At 37.7% G+C, this 27,505-nt stretch overlaps 1 protein-coding gene across 1 annotated transcript in view; it reads right to left on the bottom strand.

Annotated features, from left to right (window-relative positions):
* Nucleotides 1-7,145, bottom strand: part of GRXCR1 (glutaredoxin and cysteine rich domain containing 1) — a 143,868-nt gene extending 136,723 nt beyond the window's left edge. Inside the window, exon 1 of the mRNA XM_055588442.1 lies at nucleotides 6,744-7,145. Within this exon, the coding sequence (XP_055444417.1) occupies nucleotides 6,744-7,145 (402 nt within the window). The remainder of the gene's footprint in view (nucleotides 1-6,743) is intronic.
* Nucleotides 7,146-27,505: the final 20,360 nt, after the last annotated feature.

Below are 27,505 nucleotides of genomic sequence, written 5' to 3'. Positions count from 1 at the left end.
ATAAGCATTGGCAAATGAAGAATGGGGGCATGGCTATGATAGGTCAATGAGCAAACAGAGGGCAAGAATCCTCTGGAGATGGGAAACAATGTCAGTGTTGTATCTGAATTCTCCCAGGAATCACTTCACACAACCATTCATAATACACTGTTCAATCTTCCATGGGGGCAGAAATTAAGTTTTATTCCTCGTGTTATCTAGCATAGTCCCTGCTCCATAATAAATATGCAGTAAATGGCTATTAAATAAAGGATTGAATGCACAGGAAAGATAACTCATATCAATTAAAGATAACACATCAATTAGAGAATTGATGGGAGCAAGCTATTAATACTTCACCATGCAAACTCTACTCCTATCCAATATAAGAAATCTCCAAACACAAAGAGAAGGAAATAACCACTAAGAGTATGTCCCTAAATTCATTAACTCAAAGAAAGAATATTTATTGAGATCCTAATTAGTATCACTGTATACTGTTATAAAGAGTACCAAAGGGATAGCACATGGAAAGTCGTCACAGTACTCTACAGTTTACAACAATTCTTTAATTGTACACAATAATATATCAGTAGCTGGTGACTCAACAGTAAACAATCCACTGGAGACACTGATTTGATCCTTGGGTTGGGAAGATCCCATGGAGAAGGAAACGGCAACCCACTCCAGTGTTCTTGCCTCGGAAATCCCATGGACAAAGGAATCCAGCAGGCTAAAGTCCATGGGGTCACAAAAGAATCAGACATGACTTAGTAACTAAACGACAACAGTACCAACTTATATTCTGGTGCTTTTTTTCCTGCTTCTTTGATGATGCCACCTAATTTCTTAATGTAGCTTCCTGTACCATTTGAAATTGTATCAAAAATCCTAGAATTTCTTGCCTATTGATAGCTAAGAAGGCAATATTTCCATTAGTAGATGCTTGTTTTGATAAACTATTGCATAAGAATTTCCCCAGATAAATATGATTTTAAATCCCACAATTTAATGTTTCATATACAGAAATGAAGCACAAACTGTAATTAATTGATTAATAATGATACTACCTTATATAGTTGCTATGAAGAGCAAATATGCCAATGCACATAAACAATGAGAACAGTGCCTGGCATTCAGGAAGTACTTAAGCAGCCTTAACCACTATCATTGTTTTTCCAGAGTGGTCCAAATAAACCATTGGGACATAAGAGTCATCAAGAGTATTGCTTCCTTTTTTCTGGAGTATTATTTTATTATCAAAGCTAGATTCAGTGAACCAGAGATGGATAAGAAGTATGTCCAGAAACTTCTGCCAATACAGATAGATAGCTGTATGCTAAGGTCAGTGAGCAAAGCTGAGCAGCTGTTTCCTTGAGTGAACCAAGCCATTCCCCTGCTGACTCAACTTCTCCAATCGCATGACAATTCAATCAAATGATGTTATAGAATTACAATTTAAAACTGAATAGAAGCTATTTAGCTGCAGATAAACCTCCCCTAGGTGAAGATTGAAAGTTCAATGGATGATAAATTTAAAAATCTTCTAACCAATTGTTGAAATTTCAAAAGACCAGATTATATCATAGCATGATATATTTATTCCTGTATATCTTCATATTTGTTATTACAACATTTCAAAAGGCAAAGTGAGGGCTTTTTGTATAGAGTGTTATACTTTTAAAAATGAACAAAGCCAAAACAGTGAAAGATAGTTTTCTATCTTTGGGTCAAATAACTGATTTCTCTGATATCCAGCTATTTAAAAACAGACATCATCATAATAATACCCTCCTTATTTCACAAAAATTTTAGTACAATTAAGCAAAATAATGTTTGTAAAACCCTTTGCATAATATAATTGTTCTGCAAGTGCATTATTATTTTTATTTTATTTGTCTTGAAATATTAGAATGTTCATAAATACAAGCTCACAAGCTAGAGAAATGCATATACATACACAGATGGAGGTTATATGTCTAATTTGAGTTCTTTGAAAAGAGCCACCAAATTATAGTGTGTGCTGTAATTACTTTACTTTTTTGCATCTATTTTTCTCTAATACAGAAATGTCAAATTTGTAGAAAGAGAGGGAACTAAAATTATGAAAATTATTTAGGCAATTCTAACAAAGTATGCTTACAAAGTTTGAAGATAAGATCAAGAAAAGATTACCATCTGAAATGTAATTTTATAAGAATAAATCAGAAAACATTAATGACCTTAATTATCTGCATCATTGACCACTGTAAGAGCCTTTGGAAATGATGTTGCTGCTGAGAGAAAAGTGTATCTCATACTTAATCATATGAACTGGGTGGAGAGGTTGAGCAATACAGTTGTGTAATTTGTCTTGCATGAGATAAAAATGAATAATTTTTTAAACAAAAAATAAATTTTCAAATAATGAGGAAAAGTATTATCTAGATAGAAATATCCTTACAGCCAAATTTCTTAAAGAGAACTAAAAAAGAACACCTATACTGGTAAGATTTCTGGACCTGTTTCTAAACCAACTAGAGATGGATAAATTAGGATACCAATAGGAAACCTATCAGTATACCTTTATTTATCTCTGACTCAATAAAGACCCTCCTGATGGTCTAACCTCATCAGAGTAAAAAATCATAGATTAATACATATCTTCTTATTTCCTCATTAAACATTGAAGTCATAAAGAACACTATGAGATATTTTTCATTAAAATTTCCTTTTACGTCTTGGTCAATAATTCTTGAACTTTACTATATGCAAAGTGAAGTGAAAGTCGCTCAGTCGTGTCTGACTCTTTGCGAGCCCATGGACTGTAGCCTACCAGGCTCCTCTGTCCGTGGAATTCTCCAGACAAGAATACTGGAGTGGGCTGCCATGCCCTTCTTCAGGTTACCATATGTAAGAACAACCTAAACAGCTTCTGATACATACCTATTTCCAGGCCATGACTATATTCTAGGCTTTCAGATTTCCAAATCGGCCTCTCTTAAGCATTACATCCTGTGATCTCTGGGAGAGATGAAAAAGTCAGGCATCTGAAAAGTCATAATTTAGACCATCACCAGGCCCTTGAGTGATTCACTAACAAATCACAATCTACAAGGGTCACTGGATAATCCAGGTAACCTTTTCTCTCTGGGTCCATCACCACCCTTAAAAACCTTGATTCATACTGCACACCTTCAATAACCCAGAATTTTATAGGGCAATTAATTGACAAATTAAATAAAAATTTGTTCTAATATCCTTTTTATAGACAACTTCCTATTAATTAATAAGTGCTGCTCAGAAGTATAAATGTTTGGAGTAAAAATTATTTCAATGACTATTCTTTGCACAGTTGAAAATTTTGCAAGTCACTTACCAGTGTTTTATGAGATGGTAATAACATAATGGAAAACTAATAGAGAGAAAGCAAAGTGATTTTCATGGTTTTTCAAAGATGTTATTTATATTTAGGTTTTCCTCTCAAGTTTCATGTTGAGTGCTTTAAGATTTTATAACTTAATATCTTAAAGGAAGAGCAGGAAGAACAACCTGATCTTCCAGCACAGTTCCTTTCTTCAAGATTCGCTGTGCGAATCTTTGTGAAACTTAACCAAATATCCAAGATAGGACTCCTGACTCCTCAGATTTTCCTCCCTGAGAGAAATTGCTACATTACAGTTCCATCTAGTTAAATTTGCTGCTTACTTCCCAAGGGATTTGGAAAATATACAGAGATCCAGGGAAGAGGCACTTCTGGCCCCTATACCGACCTATGAGTGTAATTGAATGGTAACTTCTGCGTTTACCTTCTGGGGCTTCTCCGATGCTGCATGTGGGATGCCTGTGGACATAACCGACTCAGTCATCCTAAGACATATGCCTAAGACATTTGTCATCCCTTACTGACATACACATCTCTTAGCAAGCAGCAGTATCCAAGTCAGCTCTCAGCATAATTCTGTGTGGATGTCTGTGCTGTTCACACAGACAGTGATGTTAATGGAGCCCCTTGAAATGGTGCAGCTAGCAGCTCTGATATAAGGTAGGAGCTCCTTTAACATTTTGTCCTGGAGAGATGGGCGAATATCCCCACAATGATGGTGGCGGTGATAATAATGATGATGAAACTAGTGATCATGGCCACAATTTGTGAATATAATGTGCTGATTTCTTTACAATTATTAAAAAAAAAAAAAGAATGACCAGCTTGGAAAAAAAAAACTGATTAAATATTAAACTTTGAGAGACCTCCGCTAGTAACCATTATTATCTTCTTAAAGCATGGAGTATATAGAATGAGGTTACATTATTAGAAAAGGACAGTTTTGTTTGATTTTTATCTTTAAAAAAATGAACAAAATTTTATGCTAGTGTCCTTTATTTGTTTTCATACCTTACTCAAGAATCCACGTTGTATTTAACTGTGTTGAGCAGCTTCAGCTGCATGCAACAAATTCTAGTAAATTCTCTTTTCATTTTTTACTCTATTACCAATATATTCTAATTTTCCTTGTTATGGCTTCTTGGATACACCCATCATTTGAAAGTGGTCATTTAATTTCCAAGTACATGGGATTTTGTTTATAAAGTATCTTTAATATTAATTTCTCATTTTGATGCTAATTTTTCATTTAGATGCTTTCTTCTCTGCAATTACCCTCTCTACTTTTTTCAAGCTAACTTTTTTGAGGCATCTCATGACTAAGCTGAAGATCTCTCTTGGTAAAGTTCACACTGGACTTGAAAATACATGGGCTATCTTCAAATATTTTTGATACTGATTTCTAGCATAATTCCACAATGATAAGGGAACAGACTCTGTATGATTTCAATACCTCTAGACCATGAAATTTTTGCACCTTGTTTCATGTCCCTGGATATGTTCCAATGTCTCCAAGTGTACAGTCCATGGGAACTTTAATAGAATTTGTATCCTACTGTTGTGTGAAAACTGTATAAATCTTAATTATGTTGAATTGGTTCATACTGCTTTTCAGGCCTAGTATATCCTTCTACTTCTCTTTGTATTCATTCTATTAATTTTTGAGAGTTTGATATTGAAAGTCCAAGTAAAATCTTAATTTATCTACTTAAGAAATAATTGTAATATATATTGTAACCTTGTTTTGTATTTTCTAAGTCTCCTGTAAATGTGTTACCATACTTTCATAATTTAAAAAAATTAAAATATAAAAAAACAAAATAGGGTGATGGAATTATGCATAAAATTCTAAATAAATATTGTAACCTAATCTAGGACTAAAATTTTGACCTTGGAATTTCCTCTATTTTGTATTTGAGTTTATAGCCTCATTAGGATAAAGCCACAGAGAGGAAAAGCTTTCCTCTTGCAGGCTTTGAAGGTTTAAGGTATTTACTCATAAATGATAGGTTTCTTGGGAGATTTGAACAACAAATTCTAATCCAAGGACCAAAATTAGTACAGTAGTTTTGTAAATAACCCTCCAAATTATAAAGCAAGTGAAGTCATGACAAGCTGAATTAATCACAAGAATGCAAACAGTTACAAATGTAATTGTTATCGTGTCTTGCTCTACACTTTAGCAATAACAGTTTCTGCACTGGGAGAAACACACAGGCACTAAGATGAACTCAGCCTAATGACTAGGACACCACATAGGATTATTTTCAACCTAGTAAAACACTCACCGATTTCTAATGTTTGGTTCTAACCCTCACCCCTAATCTGTAAAATCTGTCATAGGTAAATTCCATATATGAAAAAAACCTTTGATCTGAAAAGCTTTTACCCTTTAGTTTCTTTTCTAAATACTCATAATGTGACCTTTCCCAATACTTCCTTTAAATGAAAAATGAAAGTCTTTGGTTAAATTCCTCACCACTCCCATGTCCTTATTTAATGTCGAGGCACTGGAATATTCATCATGAGAGATCATTTTATTTAAATATTGAAAATAATATACAATGGTATTAAAATGAAAAAATATTGGCTTGCTACTTTAATGGTAGTGATTATAAATTCCATTCGTGAAATAAAGATTCCTGTTTTTAAAAGAAAATCATTTCACCAATGCTCCCAGGCAATTTCAAAACCTTGTATTAACATAAGCTCATTGCCAATGGCCCCAGGATGAATAATGCATTCCTACATTATGGAGCATAATCTATCATATTTTAAAGACTAACTTCTTACTATAAAATCTGGATCCAAAGTATACATTTATAGAAGAATAACTTTTTCAAGTACTGCTCTAGAGTTCTTAAGGCAAATTAATGGAGTAAAGTACCTTAGATGAAATCTGCAATCTCACCAGGAAAGGCAGAAAGTCAAATTAGCCTTCTATCTTCATAACATTCCAACTAAATCCAACTCCACTCAATGTAGCACTCAATCTTTTCTAGTTTAAATGTCTATACAAGTGATGACAAATGGTAAACTGGTGTATTAAAGATGATTAACCAGAAATTAATTCCTAAGCTTTGTTCAAATGCTTTGAATACTATAATCTGTCTTCTTCCCTTCCTTGGCTAAGAAACATATATTCTGTTTTAGTCATTATGTACTAGAAGACTACTTAAATGTTAGGAATTTGGCTTTGAGAAATCAATCTAGTTTGCTAAGCATTTGACCATATTTTTAATTGATGGCTGTTGAGACAATAGCCTAGATGCAGAAGTAACTCATAAAATGTGTAATAGTCATGAATAAGAGAGGCTTGCTTTAAACTGGAGAACAGAGGTGTTGAGACAGTGAGTTAGAAACAAAGATCAGGAAGGAAGGACAAAGTACAATGACTTACCTGTAATACTTTGGTCAAATTGTTAAACAGAGCTTGTCCAGCACTGACTTTATATTTAACACCTCTGATTGTGCCATTCTTGCTTAAAATGTTGACTCTTCTTGTCCCAAACCCCTTCTCGCTGGCTGCCCTTGCTAACACCAGCAGGTTATCCTGGTCATTCTCCTGTTCATCACCTTCTGATCCTATGTGGCCATTCTGCTGTCCATCAGACTCACTGAGTCCATCTATGCCACAGATACTGGCACATTCAGAATCCAGAGAGCCTGCTGGCCGTCCATCTTCATACACCTCCCTCAGAACTCTCCCACTGTGAGACGATGCTATCCGAAATCGGACTTTCCGTGGCCTGTCAGCTTCTGGCTTCACCTCCCGCTTCAGCATGGTCCCATCCACCCACATAATAAACAGTTCACAGAGTTCTGGGTCCCTTGTTACTGCATTGGTCTACCTGCCACATAGCAATATCAGAGCCTAATTCTACTGAAAGCAGCACTTGCATGAAACTAACATCGCAAGGAAAGAAGATTCCCAACAACTTACAGGGCATCTCTGCTATTAATAATGAATGTGTGTGTGTGTGTGTGTGTGTGTGTGTGTGTGTGTGTGTGCGTGCGCGTGCGCTATGGTTACCTTTAAACTAAAACCTGCAAAGTGATCCCAACCTTTAAATATTAAATAGCCATGGTGGACTCTTCAGCAAGACAAGTGCAAGACAGTAGCAAGCAGTGAAACAGAAAGTAAGTACGAGGCAAAGAAATGAAAGGCTTGAACTTTGAAGCCAGTGGTGAGTGTTGAAAAGCATCTTAGCAGCAGAAATACCTCTGAAATTCAAAGTGGAAGCCAGAGATAAAATACGGAATCAAATGTGTAGGATGGGAGGTGTCATAGGCTTCTCACTTTGCCTATTCCTTCTGTCTTTCACACTCTTAAAAAAGGGCAGTGAACATACCACATGCTTGCATAGGGCTATCAATATCAATTCTTATTAAATCATCAATTAGATTTCACCCACATTTATACAATGAATTTTCAATCTACACCTTCATCTTCATGCACAAGTAGTTTTGCTAAAGAATAGCTTTTCAACAGACTGTAAAAAGAAATAACTTTTCTTTTGTTGCCTTCCCACTCTGGGAGCAGAAAATACTCCTCTCTTTGACAGAAGGAAAGGTTTTGGAAAGGAAATATGGAACTGCACGGGAAGAATGGAAAATCCTTCAAGTCAGCCAGATCAGCCAAGGCAATCCAGGTGATCAGCACTGATAAATGTCATATCCAAATCACCCATGCATAGAGAAGGGTCCTCCTTACACTATGCGCGGTGGATTTTCTGTCACTTTGGCAAGCACCTGAAGAAGTTCCTAAGATACAAAGACATATTGAAACTTACACCATAGTGAGTGCCCCAACCCATCTAAACCTCCAGAGGGAGGACACTCAGCTAGCTCTCACGGACCCTTTTATTTTAATGTTTATAAGCTTTTATCTGATTATAAACTTAATCTGTGCTTATTGCTTATTTCAGAAAACTCAGAGAGTAATTAACAGTACAGAGTTAAAAATAAAAGTCACAGCTACTGTCGCTAGAGATGTTAAAAATTTGGGAAATTTATTCCAGTGTATATGAAGCTGAGATGCTCTGATACATACAGCTACATTGTCTAGCCTCTTGCATTTAAGGGAGAAAGAACAAATGCCTGGCTTCTGCCAAGGGGATGTGTGCAAAAGTGACAGGTATTTGTGGACCAAGGCAGTTGACAAGACACTGTATGTCATTCTATTTCTCTTTCTTCCCCATCTGCTAGCTGGATGACATCAGCAATCGTGCCATATATGAGCTAGTCTGAGTCACAGGGAAATTCACAGCTATGACCACTGCATTGGACTACAAGGAAATGGAAGTATCTGCTGGTATAAGAATATGTGCATCCTAATGTATAATATACCCTAGGTAATTATAATTCACACACCTGTCTTAAGCTAAAATAAAAATCAACCTGTTCTTTTCAGTGGGTAATCTTTGTAATTCTTTTTTCATTCAGGCAATAAGTATCCCACAAGCATCTACCGAGTGCCCCCCAAGGGTAGCAGGAGATCATAGTAAATATAAAGCTATATAAACTTAAGACCCATACCTTCCACTGGTTACATAGTACTTAGAAAAATTAGCTATAGCTCAACACAGCATATTTTAAGATGTACAGAATCCTTCTTTTTTAAAATAACCTAATTTCTAGTCATCACCAATAAAACACACCAATGCTATTCTCAACAGTTTCCACTCTCATTCTGCTTAGAATTCATTCCCAGCTGCTCAATATGAATATAGCACTTTCCAACTACTCCACTTGCCACCTTTTCCCACTATCAGTGTATTATTCCTTGCATTATAATCGGGGCTTCCCTGGTATCTCAGTGGTGAAGAATCCGCCTGCCAAGCAGGAGATGCAGGTTTGATCCATGGGTTGGGAGGGCCCCTTGAAGAATGAAATGGCAGCCCTCTCCAGTATTCTAGCTTGGAAAATCCCACGGACAGAAATGTTTGGCAGGCTACAGTCCATGAAATCACAAAGAGTTGGACACAACTTAGTGACTAAACAACAACAACAACATTATCATTGCTTTGCCAGTTTGGCCTCCACCCTTAAGCAAGAATTTCCTTCAGATGTACTCTTACAATCATTTATTCATTTAACAATATTTATTGTGCACCTATTAAATATCAAAGAATTGCTGGATCTATACAAGCATGATCCTTGCCTTTAGAGGTAAACAGATAACAGTCAGTAAACAAATAGAAGTAATAATAAAAATTGTAACAAGCATTACCAAGGGGGAACAGTGGATACAATTAGAAAATATAAAAGAAGAGAGCCTACTTTAGAAGAATCACAGTAAGCCTCTCCTAATAGGAGGCATTAAACTAGGGCCTACCAAAATTAAAAGACTGATCATGAAAGACTTGAAGTGGGCAACAATAGTTGAAGATACTTCCTCAGATGAAATGGTAGTTGAAAAGCCCCTGAGGCAGAAAACCAGAAATTTGTTCAAAGAACTAAAAAAAGGCAAAGTGGTCAAAGAATAATTCCCATTTCCAAAGCTCTTCTCAAAAGAGGGCATGACTAACAAGACCTTTCCTTCCTAAGCTAAGCCTTGATTTATGCAACCCCTCAAAACATGAAAAACCACCCCATTCCCATGAAAAACCACTTTACCAATACAGAAATATTTCAAATTTGACACCACTGGGCATTTATTTATTTTAAATATAAAGTTAAAAATTCCAGAAGCCATAGAGGGTCGAATATTGTATTAACCAAGGTAGAACTACTTTGGAAATTAACATTAATGATGTATTCAAAGAAAAGAGTACCCCCTGTTCAATTCCTAGTAGAAACAGTACTCTAGCAGCTAGACCTAGGCCTGGATATTTCTTGTTGGCATTAGTTTTTTAATCAGAATATCAAATTACTTCCTTATTTGCAGAGAAATATAACATAAAAATATAATTACATTTTTACTCATCTTGTCTCCAAATATTGCCACATATACCATTCTGTGTGATTATTACTGCATGGTGAAACATAATTTTAGCCATATTCCTAGTGTTTGGAGGATAATTGTTTAATCACTTGGATCACAAAAAAATATGTGCAAAACGTCTCCATTTGTTGCTATTTTATAGCTATCATATTTACTATTTTATTTATTGGTTTTGCAGAAATATTGCCAGTCATTGGCAAAGTAATGGTCTTTTCTCCAGCAACACATGTCCCTAGACAAACAATAAATCATGACTTATTCCCAAAGTGCTGTTCTCAAAACTTCTGTTTGAGTGGAAAGAACATATCAATTTTTATTTTCTAACTACATTGGCAATTAGAGGGGGAAAAGATTTACTAACCATCAGTAAGGGCACTAGTGATAAAGAAACCACCTGCCAATGGAGGAGACATAAGAGACTCAGGTTTGATCCCTAGATCAGGAGGATCTGCTGGAGAAGGGAATGGCAACCCACTCCAGTATTCTTGCCTGGAGAATTCCATGGACAGAGGAGCCTGGCAGGCTGCAGTACCCAGGGTTCCATAGAGTCGGACATGACTGAAGTGATTTAGCATACACACATGCACAACCATCAGTAAAATAGGGAAAATAAGCTACCCCTGAAACTTTTCAGCTTACCGAATATTGATATTTTCTTAACGAACATGAATTTGCAAATCAAAATTCACAGTTCAATATTCATTTGAAGTGCAGAGAACTTCTAAATCAAAAATGAAACTGAGTGCATTAAAGAAAATATTTGTTGAAAACGAGACTACTGTGATCACTCACCTAGAGCCAGACATCCTGGAATGTAAAGTCAAGTGGGCCTTAGAAAGCATCACTACGAACAAAGCTAGTGGCGGTGATGGCATTCCAGTTGAACTATTTCAAATCCTGAAAGATGATGCTGTGAAAGTGCTGCACTCAATATGCCAGCAAATTTGGAAAACTCAGCAGTGGCCACAGGACTGGAAAAGATCAGTTTTCATTCCAATCCCAAAGAAAGGCAATGCCAAACAATGCTCAAACTACCGCACAATTGCACTCATCTCACACGCTAGTAAAGTAACGCTCAAAATTCTCCAAGCCAGGCTTCAGCAATACATGAACCGTGAACTTCCAGATGTTCAAGCTTGTTATAGAAAAGGCAGAGGAACCAGAGATCAAATTGCCAACATCCGCTGGATCATCAAAAAAGCAAGAGAGTTCCAGAAAAACATCTATTTCTGCTTTATTGACTATGCCAAAGTCTTTGACTGTGTGGATCACAATAAACTGTGGAAAATTCTGAAAGAGATGGGACTACCAGACCACCTGACCTGCCTCTTGAGAAACCTATATGCAGGTTAGGAAGCAACCTTTAGAACTGGACATGGAACAACAGACTGGTTCCAAATAGGAAAAGGAGTACATCAAGGCTGTATATTGTCACCCTGCTTGTTTAACTTATATGCAGAGGACATCATGAGAAATGCTGGGCTGGAAGAAGCACAAGCTGGAATCAAGATTGCCGGTAGAAATCTCAATAACCTCAGATATGCAGATGACACCACCCTTATGGCAGAAAGTGAAGAGGAACTAAAAAGCCTCTTGATAAAAGTGAAAATGGAGAGTGAAAAAATTGGCTTAAAGCTCAACATTCAGAAAACGAAGATCATGTCATCCCGCTCCCATCACTTCATGGCAAATAGATGGGGAAATGGTGGAAACAGTGTCAGACTTTATTTTTCTGGGCTCCAAAATCACTGCAGATGGTGACTGCAGCCATGAAATTAAAAGACACTTACTCCTTGGAAGGAAAGTTATGACCAACCTAGGTAGCATAATGAAAAGCAGAGACATTACTTTACCAACAAAGGTCCATCTAGTCAAGGCTATGATTTTTCCAGTGGTCATGTATGGATGTGAGAGTTGGACTGTGAAGAAAACTGAACACTGAAGAATTGATGTTTTTGAACTGTGGTGTTGGAGAAGACTCTTGAGAGTCCCTTGGACTGCAAGGAGATCCAACCAGTCCATTCTGAAGGAGATCAGCCCTGGGATTTCTTTGGAAGGAATGATGTTAAACCTGAAACTCCAGTACTTTGGCCACCTCATGCGAAGAGTTGACTCATTGGAAAAGACTCTGATGCTGGGAGGGATTGGGAGCAGGAGGAGAAGGGGATGACAGAGGATGAGATGGCTGGATGGCATCACTGATTCGATGGACGTGAGTCTGAGTGAACTCCGGGGGTTGGTGATGGAAAGGGAGGCCTGGCGCACTGTGATTCATGGGGTTGCAAAGAGTCGGACACAACTGAGTGACTGAACTGAACTGAACTGAATACATAACAAGAAAGAGGGATGATTTCTTAGTTTATAGATTAGTGGTTAAGAATGGGGATTGTGGGTATACACAATGCTGGGTTTAAACTTTGGATATACCATCCCCTAAAATGACCTTGAACCTCAGTTTCTTCATTTGTCAAATAGTAGATGTTATTGCTCAGAATGTTTGGCAAGACTGACTAGAATGATAAATATACAACATGCTCAGAATGCTGTTATCAGATGATAGCTATAAATTCTTATCATTTACTTAAAACAGCTAAACACACATACAGTCATCCCTAGGTATCTTGAGGAATTGGTTCCAGGACCCCCACAGATACTAAAATTTATGGATGCTCAAGACTCTTATTAAAATATCACAGTATTTGCATATAATCTACACACATCTTCCCTTATATCAATTCTTCAAATCATCTCTAGATTACTTATAATACCTAATACAATGTAAATGCTATTTAAATCGTTGCTAGTGTATGTCAAATTTAAGTTTGTTCTTTGGAACTTTCTGGAATTTTTTCAGATATTTCCACCTGCAGTTGTTTGAAACCAAACCATGATTGTGGAACCCTATGGATACAGAGGGCTGACTATACTGTTTGGAGGATAGTGAGGAGAATGTGGAATCATGTGAACATGATTAACTGAAAAGGAATCAAAGCAATTTTTTTCTAGTCTGACTCTAGGTCTTCAAGGCTGAATCAGTCTTTCATCACCTAGATCCTGGGAGAAGGGCTCCAGTTTGCAAAATCTTATTCACTATATACAACTCTGGACTGTTGACTATATATTAAGTGCTATACTGGGAGCACAGGTTTTCAGTGCTAGCTTATACCTGTCACCATGTATCCAGAGAGACATGGTTGTCTCAGAGTCTCAGGGCTGCTCAGTAGACTCAACATGCACCCAGCATTTCTATTATATAATTACCTAAACTCTTTAAAATTAGCATAGCCACCAATGAAGGAGGACCAATAAAGAGTTCCCAGAGAAACAGCTTCCCAAAATAGACTTTTACAGTTCAATTCTCATCTTTAATTTCTCCACTGTATTTTGTAGGATGTTTTGCATATAAATAGCAACCAGAAAAATGTTTGCTGAATTAAGACTAGCTAAATTTAGTCTGAATGTTAGAACAAACCAACTTCACATTTAGGAGATACATAAATAACAGCTAACATGAGTACTTTCATCTCTTTCTATTCTGCTCCCAGTCTACATACAAGGTGAGAATTAACATCTATTTACTTTCCAGGCAAAAGTCAAAGTTATGGTTTTTTCTATAGCCACATATGGATGTGAAAGTTGCACCATAAAGAGACTTCATGCTGAAGAACTGATGCTTTCAAACTGCTGGAGAAGACTCTTGAGAGTCCCTCGGACTGCAAGGAGATCAAACCAATCAATCCTAAAGGAAAACAACCCTGAATATTCATTGGAAGGACTGATGCTAAAGTTGAAGCTCCAATACTTTGGCCACCTAATGTGAACAGCTGACTCATTGGAAATCTTTCCCTGATTCTGGGAAATATTGAAAGAAGGAGGAGAAGGATGAGATGGTTGGATGTCATCACCAACTCAATGGACATGAGTTTGAGCAAATTCCAGGAGACAGGGAAGGACTGGGAAGCCTGGTGTGCTGCAGTCCACGGGGTCACAAAGAGTCAGACACAACTGAGCGACTGAACAGCAACAACTTTCCAGGCAAAATATCTGAGTCATTTAATGCTATTGGTGTCATTAAAGGCATCATCTACTCTTTATTAAAAGTTGTTGAATGCTAGAGAGTAAATAGTATACTCTGCTTGTAGAATCCAGTCCCAGAAAAATCAAAGAACAATGAATCAAGGTTACTTATTTAGGTGTTGAAACCTTGACTTGGCTACCTTCAACTTATAAAAGCCAAGAGATTCAACTTAGCACCAAGTAGCTATATGCTCAAGTTTCATTCTCAAACATAAAACAAGGATTTTCTATTTTCTCTTGAGTAGGGAATTAGCTAAGAAACTTCAAAGAAAAGCTCTTTCAAAAGATTGGAAGAAAGGTCATTTTTATGTTCTTCTTTATTCAGATTGTCAATATATAGAATACTTATAAATATGTCTAATGGTAAAAAGATTTTTTAACTACTCCATTATTACCTGATGATATTGGCATATGAATCTAATATCTCTTAATTCCCAATGAAGAGGAAATCAATGAGTGAAATTAAAAATACATTTATCCTACATGTGGGGTGCTTACTTCTCAATATTCTGCATAGAATGATAACAAAAGTAAATCCAAAGGCCTCAGGATGGAAGAAAGGTCAGATAGGATGAATGAGTATGGCACTCAAGAATAAATATTAATGAATAAACCATCAAAAAGACTGAACTGGGGGAGAGTGGCCAAGATGGCAGAGTAGAAAGATCCTAATCTCACCTGCTCTCCTGAGCACACCCAAGCCACAATGACCTGCAGAACAACCATCAGTGAAAAAGGCTGGAACCTCTCAGAAAAGTTCTTCAAACAACTGAAGACATAAAGAAGGAACACAACAAAATATAGGAGGGATGACATGATATAATCAAATCTCATACTCCATGGATGGGCAACTCAAAAACTGGAGAATAATTATATTGCAGAGGTTCTGCCACAGGTGTGAGAGTTCTGAGTCCCACATAAGGCTCCCCACCCTGGGGCGTCTGGCACCAGAAAGATTAGCATCAAGAACATTTGGCTTTAAAGGCCATCAGGGCCTAACTGCAGGAGCCCCATGGAACTGGAAGAAATAGACACTTCACCTTTAAAGGACACACACAAAATCTCATGTGTACCAGGGAAGGGAAAGTGAAAGTCACTCATTCATGTCTGACTCTTTGAACCTGTGACTCTTTGACCTCATGAACTATAGTCCATAGAATTATCCAGGCCAGAATACTGGAGTGGGCAGCTGTTCCCTCCAGAGGCCCTTCCCAACCCAGGGACTGAACCCAGGTCTCCCATAGTGTAGGCAAATTCTTTACCAGCTACGCCACCAGGGAAGCCTTCCAGGGCGAAAGGAGTAGTTTGATATGATGCTGGGCCAGACCTCCTTCCTGATTTTGGAGAGTCTCCTGGAGGCAGGGTGGGATGAGGATGAGGCTCACCCTAGGGATATAGACACTGGTGGGAGAAATATAGGGGAACACTCAAATACTTCCGTGAACAATGCTGCTGGGGGCTGCCATCTTGGCCAAGACTTGGTCCCACCCAACAATTGATAGATGACAGTGCTGGGATGCCTCAGGCCAAAAAACTAACACTGGAGGAATACAATCCCAACCATCAGCAGACAGGCTGCTTTAAAAACTTCCTGAGCCCATAGCCACCTCTAGACATGTCCCTACCCATCAGAGGGCCAAGACCCATTACCACCCACCCCTGGCCAGACATGGCCCTTCCCAACAGTAAGTCTGCAGTAGGTTCCAGATGAGCTTCACCCATCAGGGGGCAGATACCAGAAGGAAGAAAACTACAATCCTGTAGCCTGGGGACTGAGCCTACCAACAGCAAGCCAGACCCTATCCTGGGACCAGCTGGGCCCCTCCGACCTACTAACAGGCCAAAATAACCTACAGGACACCCTGGGCCCCATACCAAACTGTGTTAGGAACTCCCATTAATGATCTGAAATAAGCTCTGAGATCCCAGGGACCTGCCATCAGACTTTAGGAACCAGCTTCAACTGCCACTAACCCCAGGATCTGGCTTCACATGCCACTGACAATATCCCTAGAACATCTGAGATCTTGACTCCACCCATAGTGAGACATCGCTAGCCCTAGGGCCCACTGCTGCTGCTGCTGCTGCTAAGTCGCTTCAGTCATGTCCGACTCTGTGTGACCCCATAGACGGCAACCCACCAGGCTCCCCGATCCCTGGGATTCTCCAGGCAAGAACACTGGAGTGGGTTGCCATTTCCTTCTCCAGTGCATGAAAGTGAAAAGTGAAAGTGAAGTCGCTCAGTTGTGTCCGACTCTTAGCGACCCCATGGACTGCAGCCTACCAGGCTCCTCTGTCCATGGGATTTTCCAGGCAGACGTACTAGAGTGGGGTGCCATTGCCTTCTCCGTAGGGCCCACTAGGGCTCTGCAACCAACCACCTTGTTACCAGGCCCCTCTCAATAGCAGCAAACAACATCCTCATAACACAGAGCCTGACAACCAACCAGACCAGGGACTAATCAAGCTTATCAGACTGCCCACATAGTCAGCCTGCCACAACAGAGGGACACAAAAAACCCATTTAGAGGGAGCTACTAGAGCACATACCTTAGGTGACCATAGGGGAGTACACTTCTAGGAAGCATAGGACATCTCTTACAGAGGGTCATTTCTCCAAGGTCAAGAAATGTAACTAACCTACCACATACCTAAAAATACAAAGAGCAACTTAGACAAAAAGAGGTAGCAGAGGAATATATTTCAGATGAAGGAACAAGATAAAAACCCCAGAAGAAGAACTGAGAGAAGTGAAGATAGGCAATCTACACAAGAAACCATTAACAGTAATTATTATAAAGATGATAAAAGAATTTTCCAAGAAAATATATGCACAGAGTGAGAAGTAAGAAGTTTTAAAAAATAGTTAGAAAATACAAAGAACAATCAAATAGAGATGAATAATACAATAACTAAAATGAAAAATATACTAGATGAAATCAATAGTAGACTAACTAAGAATGGAAATGAACTACAAGACACAGCAGTGGAAATCACTGCCACCAAACAGAAAAAAGAAAAAGGGCAGTTTAAGAGACCTCTGGGACAACATCAGGGGCACTAATATTTGAATTATAGGTAACCCAGAATCCAAGAAGGAGAAGAGAGAAAACAGAGGTCTGAGAAAATATTTAAAGAGATAATAGCTGAAAACATCCCTAACCTGAGAAAGGAAACTCACCCAAGTCCAGGACGCACCAAGTCTCTTACAGAATTAACCCCAAAAGGAATACACCAAGACACCAAGACATTAACCGAAAGAGGAACACACCAAGACATCCTGTAATCAAAATGACAAAAATTAAAGCATCAGAGAGAATATTAAAAGGATCAAAAAAAAAAAGCAACAAATAACATACAAAGGAACTCCCATAGAGCTATCTTCTGATTTTTCAGCAGAAATTGCATACTTGAAGGGAACAGACTCAAATATATAAAATCAGAAATGACTCAAATATATAAAATCAGAAATGACTCAAATATATAAAATCAGAAATGACTCAAATATATAAAATCAGAAATGAAAAGGGGGAAATTATAACTGACAAGATGCTTGTGGCTGGTGCACTGGGACGACCCAGAGGGATGGAATGGGGAGGGAGGAGGGAGGAGGGTTCAGGATGGGGAACACATGTATACCTGTGGTGGATTCATTTTGATATTTGGAAAAACTAATACAATTATGTAAAGTTTAAAAAATAAAATTAAATTTAAAAAAAGGAAAAAAAAAAAAAGAAATACAAAGGACCATAAGAGACTACTATGAGCAACTATATGCCAATAAAATGGACAACCTATAAAAAATTAAAAATTCTTAGAAAGCTACAATCTCCCAAGACTGAACCAGGAAGAAATAGAAAACATGAACAGACCAGGACTAAAATTGAATCAATAATTTAAAAACTCCCAACAAGCAAAATTCCAGGATCAGATGGCTTCATGGGTGAACTCTCTCCAACACTTAGAGAAGAGTTAATACTTATCCTTCTGAAACTGTTCCAAAAAAACTGCAGAGGCAGGGACATTTTCAAACTCATTCTATGAGGCTACAATCACCCTGATACCAAAACCAGACTAAGATACCACACACCCACAAAAATTATAGGTCCATACCACTGTGAACATAGATGCAAGACTCAACAAAATACTATCAAACTGACTTCAACAATACATTAAAAGGATCATACACCATAATCAAGTGGGATTTACCCCAGGGATGCAAGGAGTTTTTAAAATCTACAAATCAACCAATCTGATACACATATTAACAAGTTGAAAAATAAAAAATCATATGGGATGCAGAAAAAAGTTTTAGGTAAAAATAACATCCATTTATGATAAACACTGTCCAGAAAACATACATAGAGAGAACATACCTCAACATAATAAAGGCCATATATTACAAATCAACAGCTAACTTCATACTCAATTGTGAAAAGCTGAAAGCATTCCTTCTAAGATCAGAAACAAGACAAGGATGCCCACTCTCATCACTTTTATTCAGCATAGTTTTGGAAGTCCTAGCCACATCAAATAAGAAAAAGAAATACAAATTTGGAAAGAAGTAAAACTGTCACAGTTACCAAATGCCATGATACTACACATAGAAAATTCTAAAGATACTACCAGAGAATGATTAGAGCTTATCAATTAATTTGGTAAAGTTGCAGGGTGCAGAATTAATAAACAGAAATCTGTTGCCTTTCCATGCCCTAAAAATGAAATATCAGAGAGAGAAATTAAGAAAAAAAAATCCCACTTACCATCATGTCTAAAATATTAAAATACCTAAGAATAAGCCTACCCAAGGGGGCAAAAAGCCTGCACTCTGTAAGGTGTGCAAAATCTGTAAGATTCTGATGAAAGAAATTGAAGATTATACATACAAATGGAAAGACATACTGTGTTCTTGGATTGCAAAATTCAATATTGTTAAAAATGACCATACCACCTAAGGCAATCTGCAGAGACCATGCAATTCCTATCAAATTACTATAGGCTTTTTCACAGAACTAGAACAGATAATTCCAAATTTTGTATGGAAACTTAAAGGACCTTCAATAACCAAAACAATCTTGAGAAAGAAGAACGGAACTGAAGGAATCATGCTCCCTGACTTCAGATTATACTACAAAGCTACAGTCATCAAAGCATTACAGTACAGGCATAGAGACAGACATATAGATCAAAGGAACAGGATAGAAGATTCAGAAATAAACTTATGGTCAATTAATCTATGACAAAGGAGGCAAGAATATACAATGAAGAAAAGACCTTTTATAATGTTGCTGAGAAAACTGGACAGTCACATGTAAAAAAATAAAGTAAAACATTCTGTAACATCATATACAAAAATAAACTCAAAATGGATTAAAGATCTACATGTACAACAAGATACTATAAAGCTCCTAGAGGAAAACATGCAGAACACTCTTTCACACAAATTATAATGATATTTTTTTGATGTATCACCTACAGTAATGAAAATATTGAATAAAAACAAAAATAAACAAATGGGACCAAATTAAACTTAAAAGCTTCTGCACTGCAAAGAAAACCATAAACAAAAAGAAAAGACAATCTACAGAATGGGAGAAAATATTTTCAAACAATGCCACTGACAAGGGATTAATTACCAAAACATACAAATAGCTCATACAGCTCAATATCAAATAATCAAACAATACAGTCAAAAAATGCACAGAAGACCAAAATAGACTTTCTCCAAAGGACACACAGATGGCCAACAGGCACTGGGAAATATGCTCAACATCATTAATTATTATGTGCATGCCAAGTTGCTTCAGTCATGTTGGACTCTTTGGGAACTGATGGGCTGTAGCCCACCAGGCTTCTCTGTCCATGGGACTCTCTAGGCAAGAATACTGGAGTGGGTTGCCATGCCCTCCTCCAGGGGATCTTCCCAATCCAGGGATCAAACTGGCATCTCTTATATCTCCTGCATTGGCAGGAAGATTCTTTACCACCAGTGCCATCTGGGAATTCCCCACTAATTATTAGAGAAATGCAAATGAAAACTGCAATGAGGTGTTGCCTCACTGGTGAGAATGCCATCATCAAAACTCTGCAAATAATGAATGCTGGAGAGGTTGTAGAGGGAAGGGAACCCTCCTCCTACACTGTTGGTGGTAATTTAAATTGGTGCAACCCTTATGAAAAACAGTACAAGTATTCCTTACAAAATTGAAAATAGAGTTACCATATAATCCAGCTATATCCCACTCCTAGGATACACCTGGAAAAGGCAAAAACTCTAATTCAAAAATATACATGTACCTCAATGTTCACAGCAGAACTATTTACAATAACCAAGACCTCAGTTCAGTTCAGTTCAGTCGCTCAGTCGTGTCCGACTCTTTGCGACCCCGTGAATCGCAGCATACCAGGCCTCCCTGTCCATCACCAACTCCCGGAGTTCACTCAGACTCACGTCCATCGAGTCAGTGATGCCATCTCATCCTCTGTCGTCCCCTTCTCCTCCTGCTCCCAATCCCTCCCAGCATCAGAGTCTTTTCCAATGAGTCAACTCTTCGCATGAGGTGGCCAAAGCACTGGAGTTTCAGCTTTAGCATCATTCCTTCCAAAGAAATCCCAGGGCTAATCTCCTTCAGAATGGACTGGTTGGATCTCCTTGCAGTCCAAGGGACTCTCAAGAGTCTTCTCCAACACCACAGTTCAAAAGCATCAATTCTTTGGTGCTCAGCTTTCTTCACAGTCCAACTCTCACATCCATGCATGACCACAGGAAAAACCATAGCCTTGACTAGACAGACCTGGAAGCAGTCTAAATGCTTATGAACAGATGAATGGGTAAAGAAATTTTGGTGGAGATATATATATTTATATATATATATATATATATATACACATACATATACACACAAGGGAATATTACTCAGCTATAAAAAAATAATGAAATAATGTGATTTTCAGCACTGGAAAAAGAGATCATCATAATAAGTGAAGTAAATCAGAGACAGAAAGATAAATATCATATGATATCACTTATATATATAATCTTAAAAAATAATACAAATGAACTTATTTATAAAACATGAATAGTATCACAGATGTAGAAAACAAACTTTCGGTTACCAAAGGGGAAAGCAGGAGAGATAGGGTAAAATAGGAACTTGAGAAGTTTGGAATTAACAGATACACACTACTACATATAAAACAGATAAATAAGGATCTACTCTATAGCATACGGAACTCTATTCAATAACTTATAACAACCACTAATAGAAAAGAATCTGGAAAATAACATGTATATTTGTATTGTTCTGAATCACTTTGCTGTACACCTGAAAGTAACACAACATTGCAAATCAACTATATGTCAACTGAAAAAAATACTGAATCAGACCCAAAAATACTCAAGGTATTCTTGATATCATAAAGACCAGGTTTATACTTAAGATTTTCCAGAATTAGGACAGAAACAAAAGAACAGAGGAGCCAAACTATTAGAAACATCAGCAAAAGCCCCCTTTCCAAATCAGCCGCATAATTCAACGGAGTATCAGTGCTGAATGTGGTAGCTTGGAAGTGTAAATCCCTAGAGTGTCAATTTACTTTTCTATAGTGACAATGTGCTTTTAGAAAGTAGAAAGAGCCTCAAGAATTTTCAAATCTATTTCAGATAAAATGGCAACTCTCTCAAAGACTACCCTGTTGATAAATTTTTCTTGGTCATTATCTTTAAATTGATGAAAAAGTAGAATGTCAAAAGAAACACGCAAAGCTGAAATATATATATATATATATATGAAAACTACATATATATATATATATATATATATATATATATATATATATATATGAAAAGCTTATCCTGAGACAGATTTCCTGTCTTATTCTTGTGGTTGAACTGTTTTTAAATCACTGAAAGTTCAACATAGATTATCTTTCATTAATAAATGGCATATAGTTAAAATGAATGGATACTGCCACTTTAAAGTACCACAAGTTATATTTCATAATTGTGTTTTCTTTTGCTTCCAAGAGCATGATGCTAGCATGAAGCATTGAGACATTCTAATTCTATTATCCTATCTTCGTTGCCAAGGTAACAGGGCCCTGTTGATTCTACTGTCTGAGATGAAGGTTAAAATTGGCAAGGAAAGGAAAAACAAGGAGCCAGCAAGACAAAAAAAAAAAATTTCTATGTTCATGTAGAGATCTGGAAATGTTTTTGTGTTCCTGGTAAAATTGTAATCTGAGTCCAAAAGTAAACTAGATAGTTTTTTAAGAGCACAAAAGTGGTGCCCAAGAGAGACCAAGGGAGTTTCCCTGCAGAGAAGACATGATGGGGTATGAAATGTGAGCTCTTGGTTGAAAAATCACATCACCCCACAAAACACAGGGTTCATTCACCTCTCCCAAAGTACCAAATACACATTAAAGAGATGGACTTTGCAGACATGTATTTGCAGCATCTTTTACAAAATGAGTTCATGCAGTTTACAAAGCTTTTGAGCTTTTTCATACATAAGCTTGAAACTTTAAGATAATTTAACTAACTTGGCTTTCATCTGCTTGGTTTGCAAATAGAATCTTTTCTCACTATGAATATATGCCATGTTAGAAATGAAACTAAATAAAAATAATCATTTACATTGACTGCCCACCACTAGAAGATGTTCACAAAAGATACATGAGATAATCCTTGTTCTCAAAAAGCTTATCATCTTCTTGAGAGAAACAAATTAAGATTAAGATTAAATCATACAAAGAAGGAAATATGTGTGCAAATGGTAAAACATCATTCCTATGAGTCCAAAACTAGATAGAACATGGATCATCATACCTCCTCGCCTCTTCATTTTGCACCAGTTGCAATGCACAGGGATCACTCTTGATTTGTGGCTAAAAGAAGTATGAGAGAGTGATAAGTGTTTGATATATTTTGCCTTGGCAAGGAAGGCATGAGAGAGTATAGGTGATGGATGCGAGGGAATAATGAAGATGTTAGCTTGGTATCTGTTTAGCTCTCAGAAACTTGGAATGCTTTGAAGCCCTAATATTTCAAGGATGACAGGCAGAAGCCAGAAGTCTCCTGGAAGATTCAAGGGACTCTGGGAATGAGCTTTGCTCCTTTGGGAGTAGGGAATAAAATGAAACGAAGTGTTAAGAAGACCATCCTTCGTCCCCACTACGCATAAGAACTCCCATATCGCTGACATCCTGGAGATAAAAAATCACTGGGAGCTTTAGAAAACGGTACTCTTGGGCACAGACACTGTGGGCTCACAAGGGGCAGGGGCAGCAGCTGACATCTGTCAGGCATATTTAGGCAGCTTTAAGAGTGATGGGTAATGATCGGCATAAGCCAAAGGGGGAATACGTGCCACACGGGGCTACCCTCACAAACAGTTGTGTCATTTTTCAAGTGAGACTCACTGAACCCCCTTTTCTTTAATTCTGGAGGTTTTAGAGTTGGGAACCTTGAGGCCCATCCATCCATCCATCTATTGAAGGCTGGAGTCACTGTAACTGAGAAATCGCGTGTTCCCTCCAGCTGTGGAAGCTGCAACACATATTCGCCAGTGCCTTAAATGTGCACGACCCAACCTGGAATGCTGTCTAAGGAGTTACAGAGGGATCTGAGGGTCCCAGGATATTTGAGTATTTCATCCATTCTAAGACTTGCGTTTTTCACTGTGTTAACATCTCTGAAATTATTGGGCATCTGACCATCAGATCACCCTGTGACAGTCATGACAAAGCTGTCACTGCCTGCACATTAAACTTGCAGACTCTTGTCACTGGCTTGGAAGAAACTCTGAGACAATGGCATAGCATGCTTTTAAGAAACACTGCGTCATCAGTACTTTTTATTGCAGGAAGGACTGACAGCCCTATGTTAAAAAGCACACATATCAATTACTCTGAGTGGAAAGGTGATTCATAATAATTAAACTCTGCATATGAACACATTTAGAAACATCCTAATTAATTTATTTCACATTTATTTGCTTTTGTATGTATGTTCAAAAGTAATACATATGAGTAATCTATGTGCAAATATACCTTTAAAACCTTTTTCCATATGTTTAAACTAAAAATTTCAAGTAACAAAATATTGTGCCTTGATTAAATGAAAAAGCAGATTGTTTTTTTTTTTTACTTTCCTAGTGGTTTATAAAATAAAGACGCATCTTACAGCTAATATTAATAGCATCTTAGAGTCAATGAAATATGAGCATATGCCACAATATTCATATACATATCACTTCTGTTTAACATCCAGAGTAACAGGCAGCAAGAAACTTCATTACCTGGAAACAGGTATTTTTACTAGAAGCCTGTCAGGACACTGGGGTCCCAAGAATGGTTCATTCACTTATTTGCAGTCTCCATAGAGTCACCTTTCTAGCTAATAAAGTCAGCCTCAGAGGGATATCCAAGACTTCTTTCTCCAGTTCCCATCTCCTCCCCATCTTCCTCCACTGCTCTCTTCTCCTCCAAGGATCCCAGCTCCATCTGATTCTCTGTGTGATCAAAGCCAGACTCTGGCTCCTCTCACCTCTCTATGGGATAGGCTCAGGTCCGTCAGATATTTCAGAATGAAGCATCTCTGAAGCCACCAAGATTTCTCTTTCCCATGTTGATCACCTCTCACAACACAAATGCAACCTGCCAGCTGTGAGGATGGGGAGGAACGAACTGCATTAAATAGACAGAGAACACTGCCTTTTATCTTATTTAATCTCATAACATTCATGAGAATGTGGTAGTGGTTTAGTCGCTAATTCGTGTCCGACCCGTGCGACCCCCATATCTGTAGCCCTCCAGGATCCTCTGTCCATAGGACTTCCCAGGCAAGAATACTGGACTGGGTTGCCATTTCCTTCTCCAGGGCATCTTCCCAACACAGGGACTGAACCATCATCCCCGGCATTGCTAGTGGATTCTTTATCACTGAGCCACTAGGGAAGCCCCTTCCTGAGCATAGGGGCTTATGAAATATCTATTTTATGGATAAGACTAAATAGTAAGTCAGGCACTAACTCTCAGTTCAGTTCAGTTCAGTCGCTCAGTCGTGTCCGACTCTTTGTGACCCCATGAATCGCAGCATGCCAGGCCTCCCTGTCCATCACCAAGTCCCGGAGTTCACTCAGACTCATGTCCATCGAGTCGGTGATGCCATCCAGCCATCTCATCCTCTGTTGTCCCCTTCTCCTCCTGCCCCCAATCCCTCCCAGCATCAGAGTCTTTTCCAATGAGTCAACTCTTCACATGAGGTGGCCAAAGTACTGGAGTTTCAGCTTGAGCGTCATTCCCTCCAAAGAAATCCCAGGGCTGATCTCCTTCAGAATGGACTGGTTGGATCTCCTTGCAGTCCAAGGGACTCTCAAGAGTCTTCTCCAACACCACAGTTCAAAACCATCAATTCTTCAGCTCTCAGCCTTCTTCACGGTCCAACTCTCACATCCATACATGACTACTGGAAAAACCATAGCCTTGACTAGACAGACCTTTGTTGGCAAAGTAATGTCTCTGCTTTTCAATATGCTATCTAGGTTGGTCATAACTTTCCTTCCAAGGAGTAAGCGTCTTTTAATTTCATGGCTGCAGTCACCATCTGCAGTGATTTTGGAGCCCAGAAAAATAAAGTCTGACACTGTTTCCACTCTTTCCCCATCTATTTCCCATGAAATAGATGCACTAACACTAACACGGGCCAATAGATTCTGGAGCTAGAGCAGCCCATTAATGGTGACTGATGATGGGGGAAAATAATCTTATATTTTACTTAGAACAGTGATAAGCAGGGTGTTTGTTAATAATAATCCTTCATATATGTTTACAAGTGATTGTTTATTAAGAAATTTTGAAGCCTTAGAGGTGCTCTAATTTGATTTTAAGCAAAACAGCTATCATTACTTCAATTTATGTTTACACAATTCTTACAGAGACTAAAAGAAGTCTATAGATATGCATATACTATAGCAACATAAAACAAATTCAAAACAATTTAGAAAAGAGAAGCATAGGGAAAATAAAGACAGGCATTAAATATGAATATATCCACTTTCCAGACTGAAGAAAGTGAAGTGAGACATGAAGAGATAAAACCATTCTCAGTTCATTGTTGACCCCACAGCTGGGTCCTATGTAAATGAAACATTTGAAGTTGAATGCAGGTAACCTTTCAGAAAGTGAATCCTCATCTTTATATTTTCACTTTTTCCTTTGCAAATTCAATTGCCTAATTTCTCAACTCATTAATTTATTCAGCAAATATTTTTAGCATATTTCATGTACCCAGCACTGGCCTTGGTCCTGCCCCTGCAAACACAAACAAAGCTAATTCTTGCTCATACAGAAAGTGACTTGCTTTACATCTTCCTCTTAAAGTTGTTATACAGTTCAAATACCAACACAGAGTGGTTTAATAGGAATATTTTAACCTCTAAAATTTCCCAAGGTACCTGCAATTATTAGTTTTAAAATGGTAGTATTCTAAAAATAGTGTTCTTCACAAAAAATAATTCCCTTTGTTCCAAGGAAGTAGACAAGAAAAAAGTGAGATGTTTCCTAGTATAAACTCTTCTGTGAGCTCTCCTATTAAGGATATAGTTGTCCTTGATAAATAAGTAACCTAAATTATGCTGCTCTGATACAAAGAACAGTGCGTGGTGAACAACATCTTTTCACCGAAAGAGAACATTTTTATGTAAGGTTATTTCATTTTTTCCCTAAGTTTTCCTCACTCCCTTAAGAAAAGTCTAGCTAAATTTCAGATGATGCAGATTATACTTCAGAAAAGAATATACTTCAGAAAAGAATAATGACCAGCGCTCATCTTTCTTTTTCTTACACTAAGGTTTCTAAAATTCCTTTTATGTACATCATTTTGTGCATTACATGCATACAATCTAAAAGGTTAATGACTCTCTTTCAAAGACTTCTTAATCAAAGCCTATGAATCTGCTTAATTTTTGTTTGCTGAAATAAATTCTTTTTAATATCAGATATTTTGCTCAACATGTCAATATTGAATTCTCCAAAAGTAATTTATAGCAAATCACTGATGATCTGAAAGTATCATAGTATCACCCTAACATTCAATACAGTGAGTATCTCTTTGTATCAAGGATGGCGTGGGAGGG

The sequence above is a fragment of the Bubalus kerabau genome, chromosome 7 (assembly GCF_029407905.1).
Source record: "Bubalus kerabau isolate K-KA32 ecotype Philippines breed swamp buffalo chromosome 7, PCC_UOA_SB_1v2, whole genome shotgun sequence".
NCBI classification, from domain to species: domain Eukaryota; kingdom Metazoa; phylum Chordata; class Mammalia; order Artiodactyla; family Bovidae; genus Bubalus; species Bubalus kerabau.
This window is presented reverse-complemented; position numbering and strand designations above follow the sequence as displayed.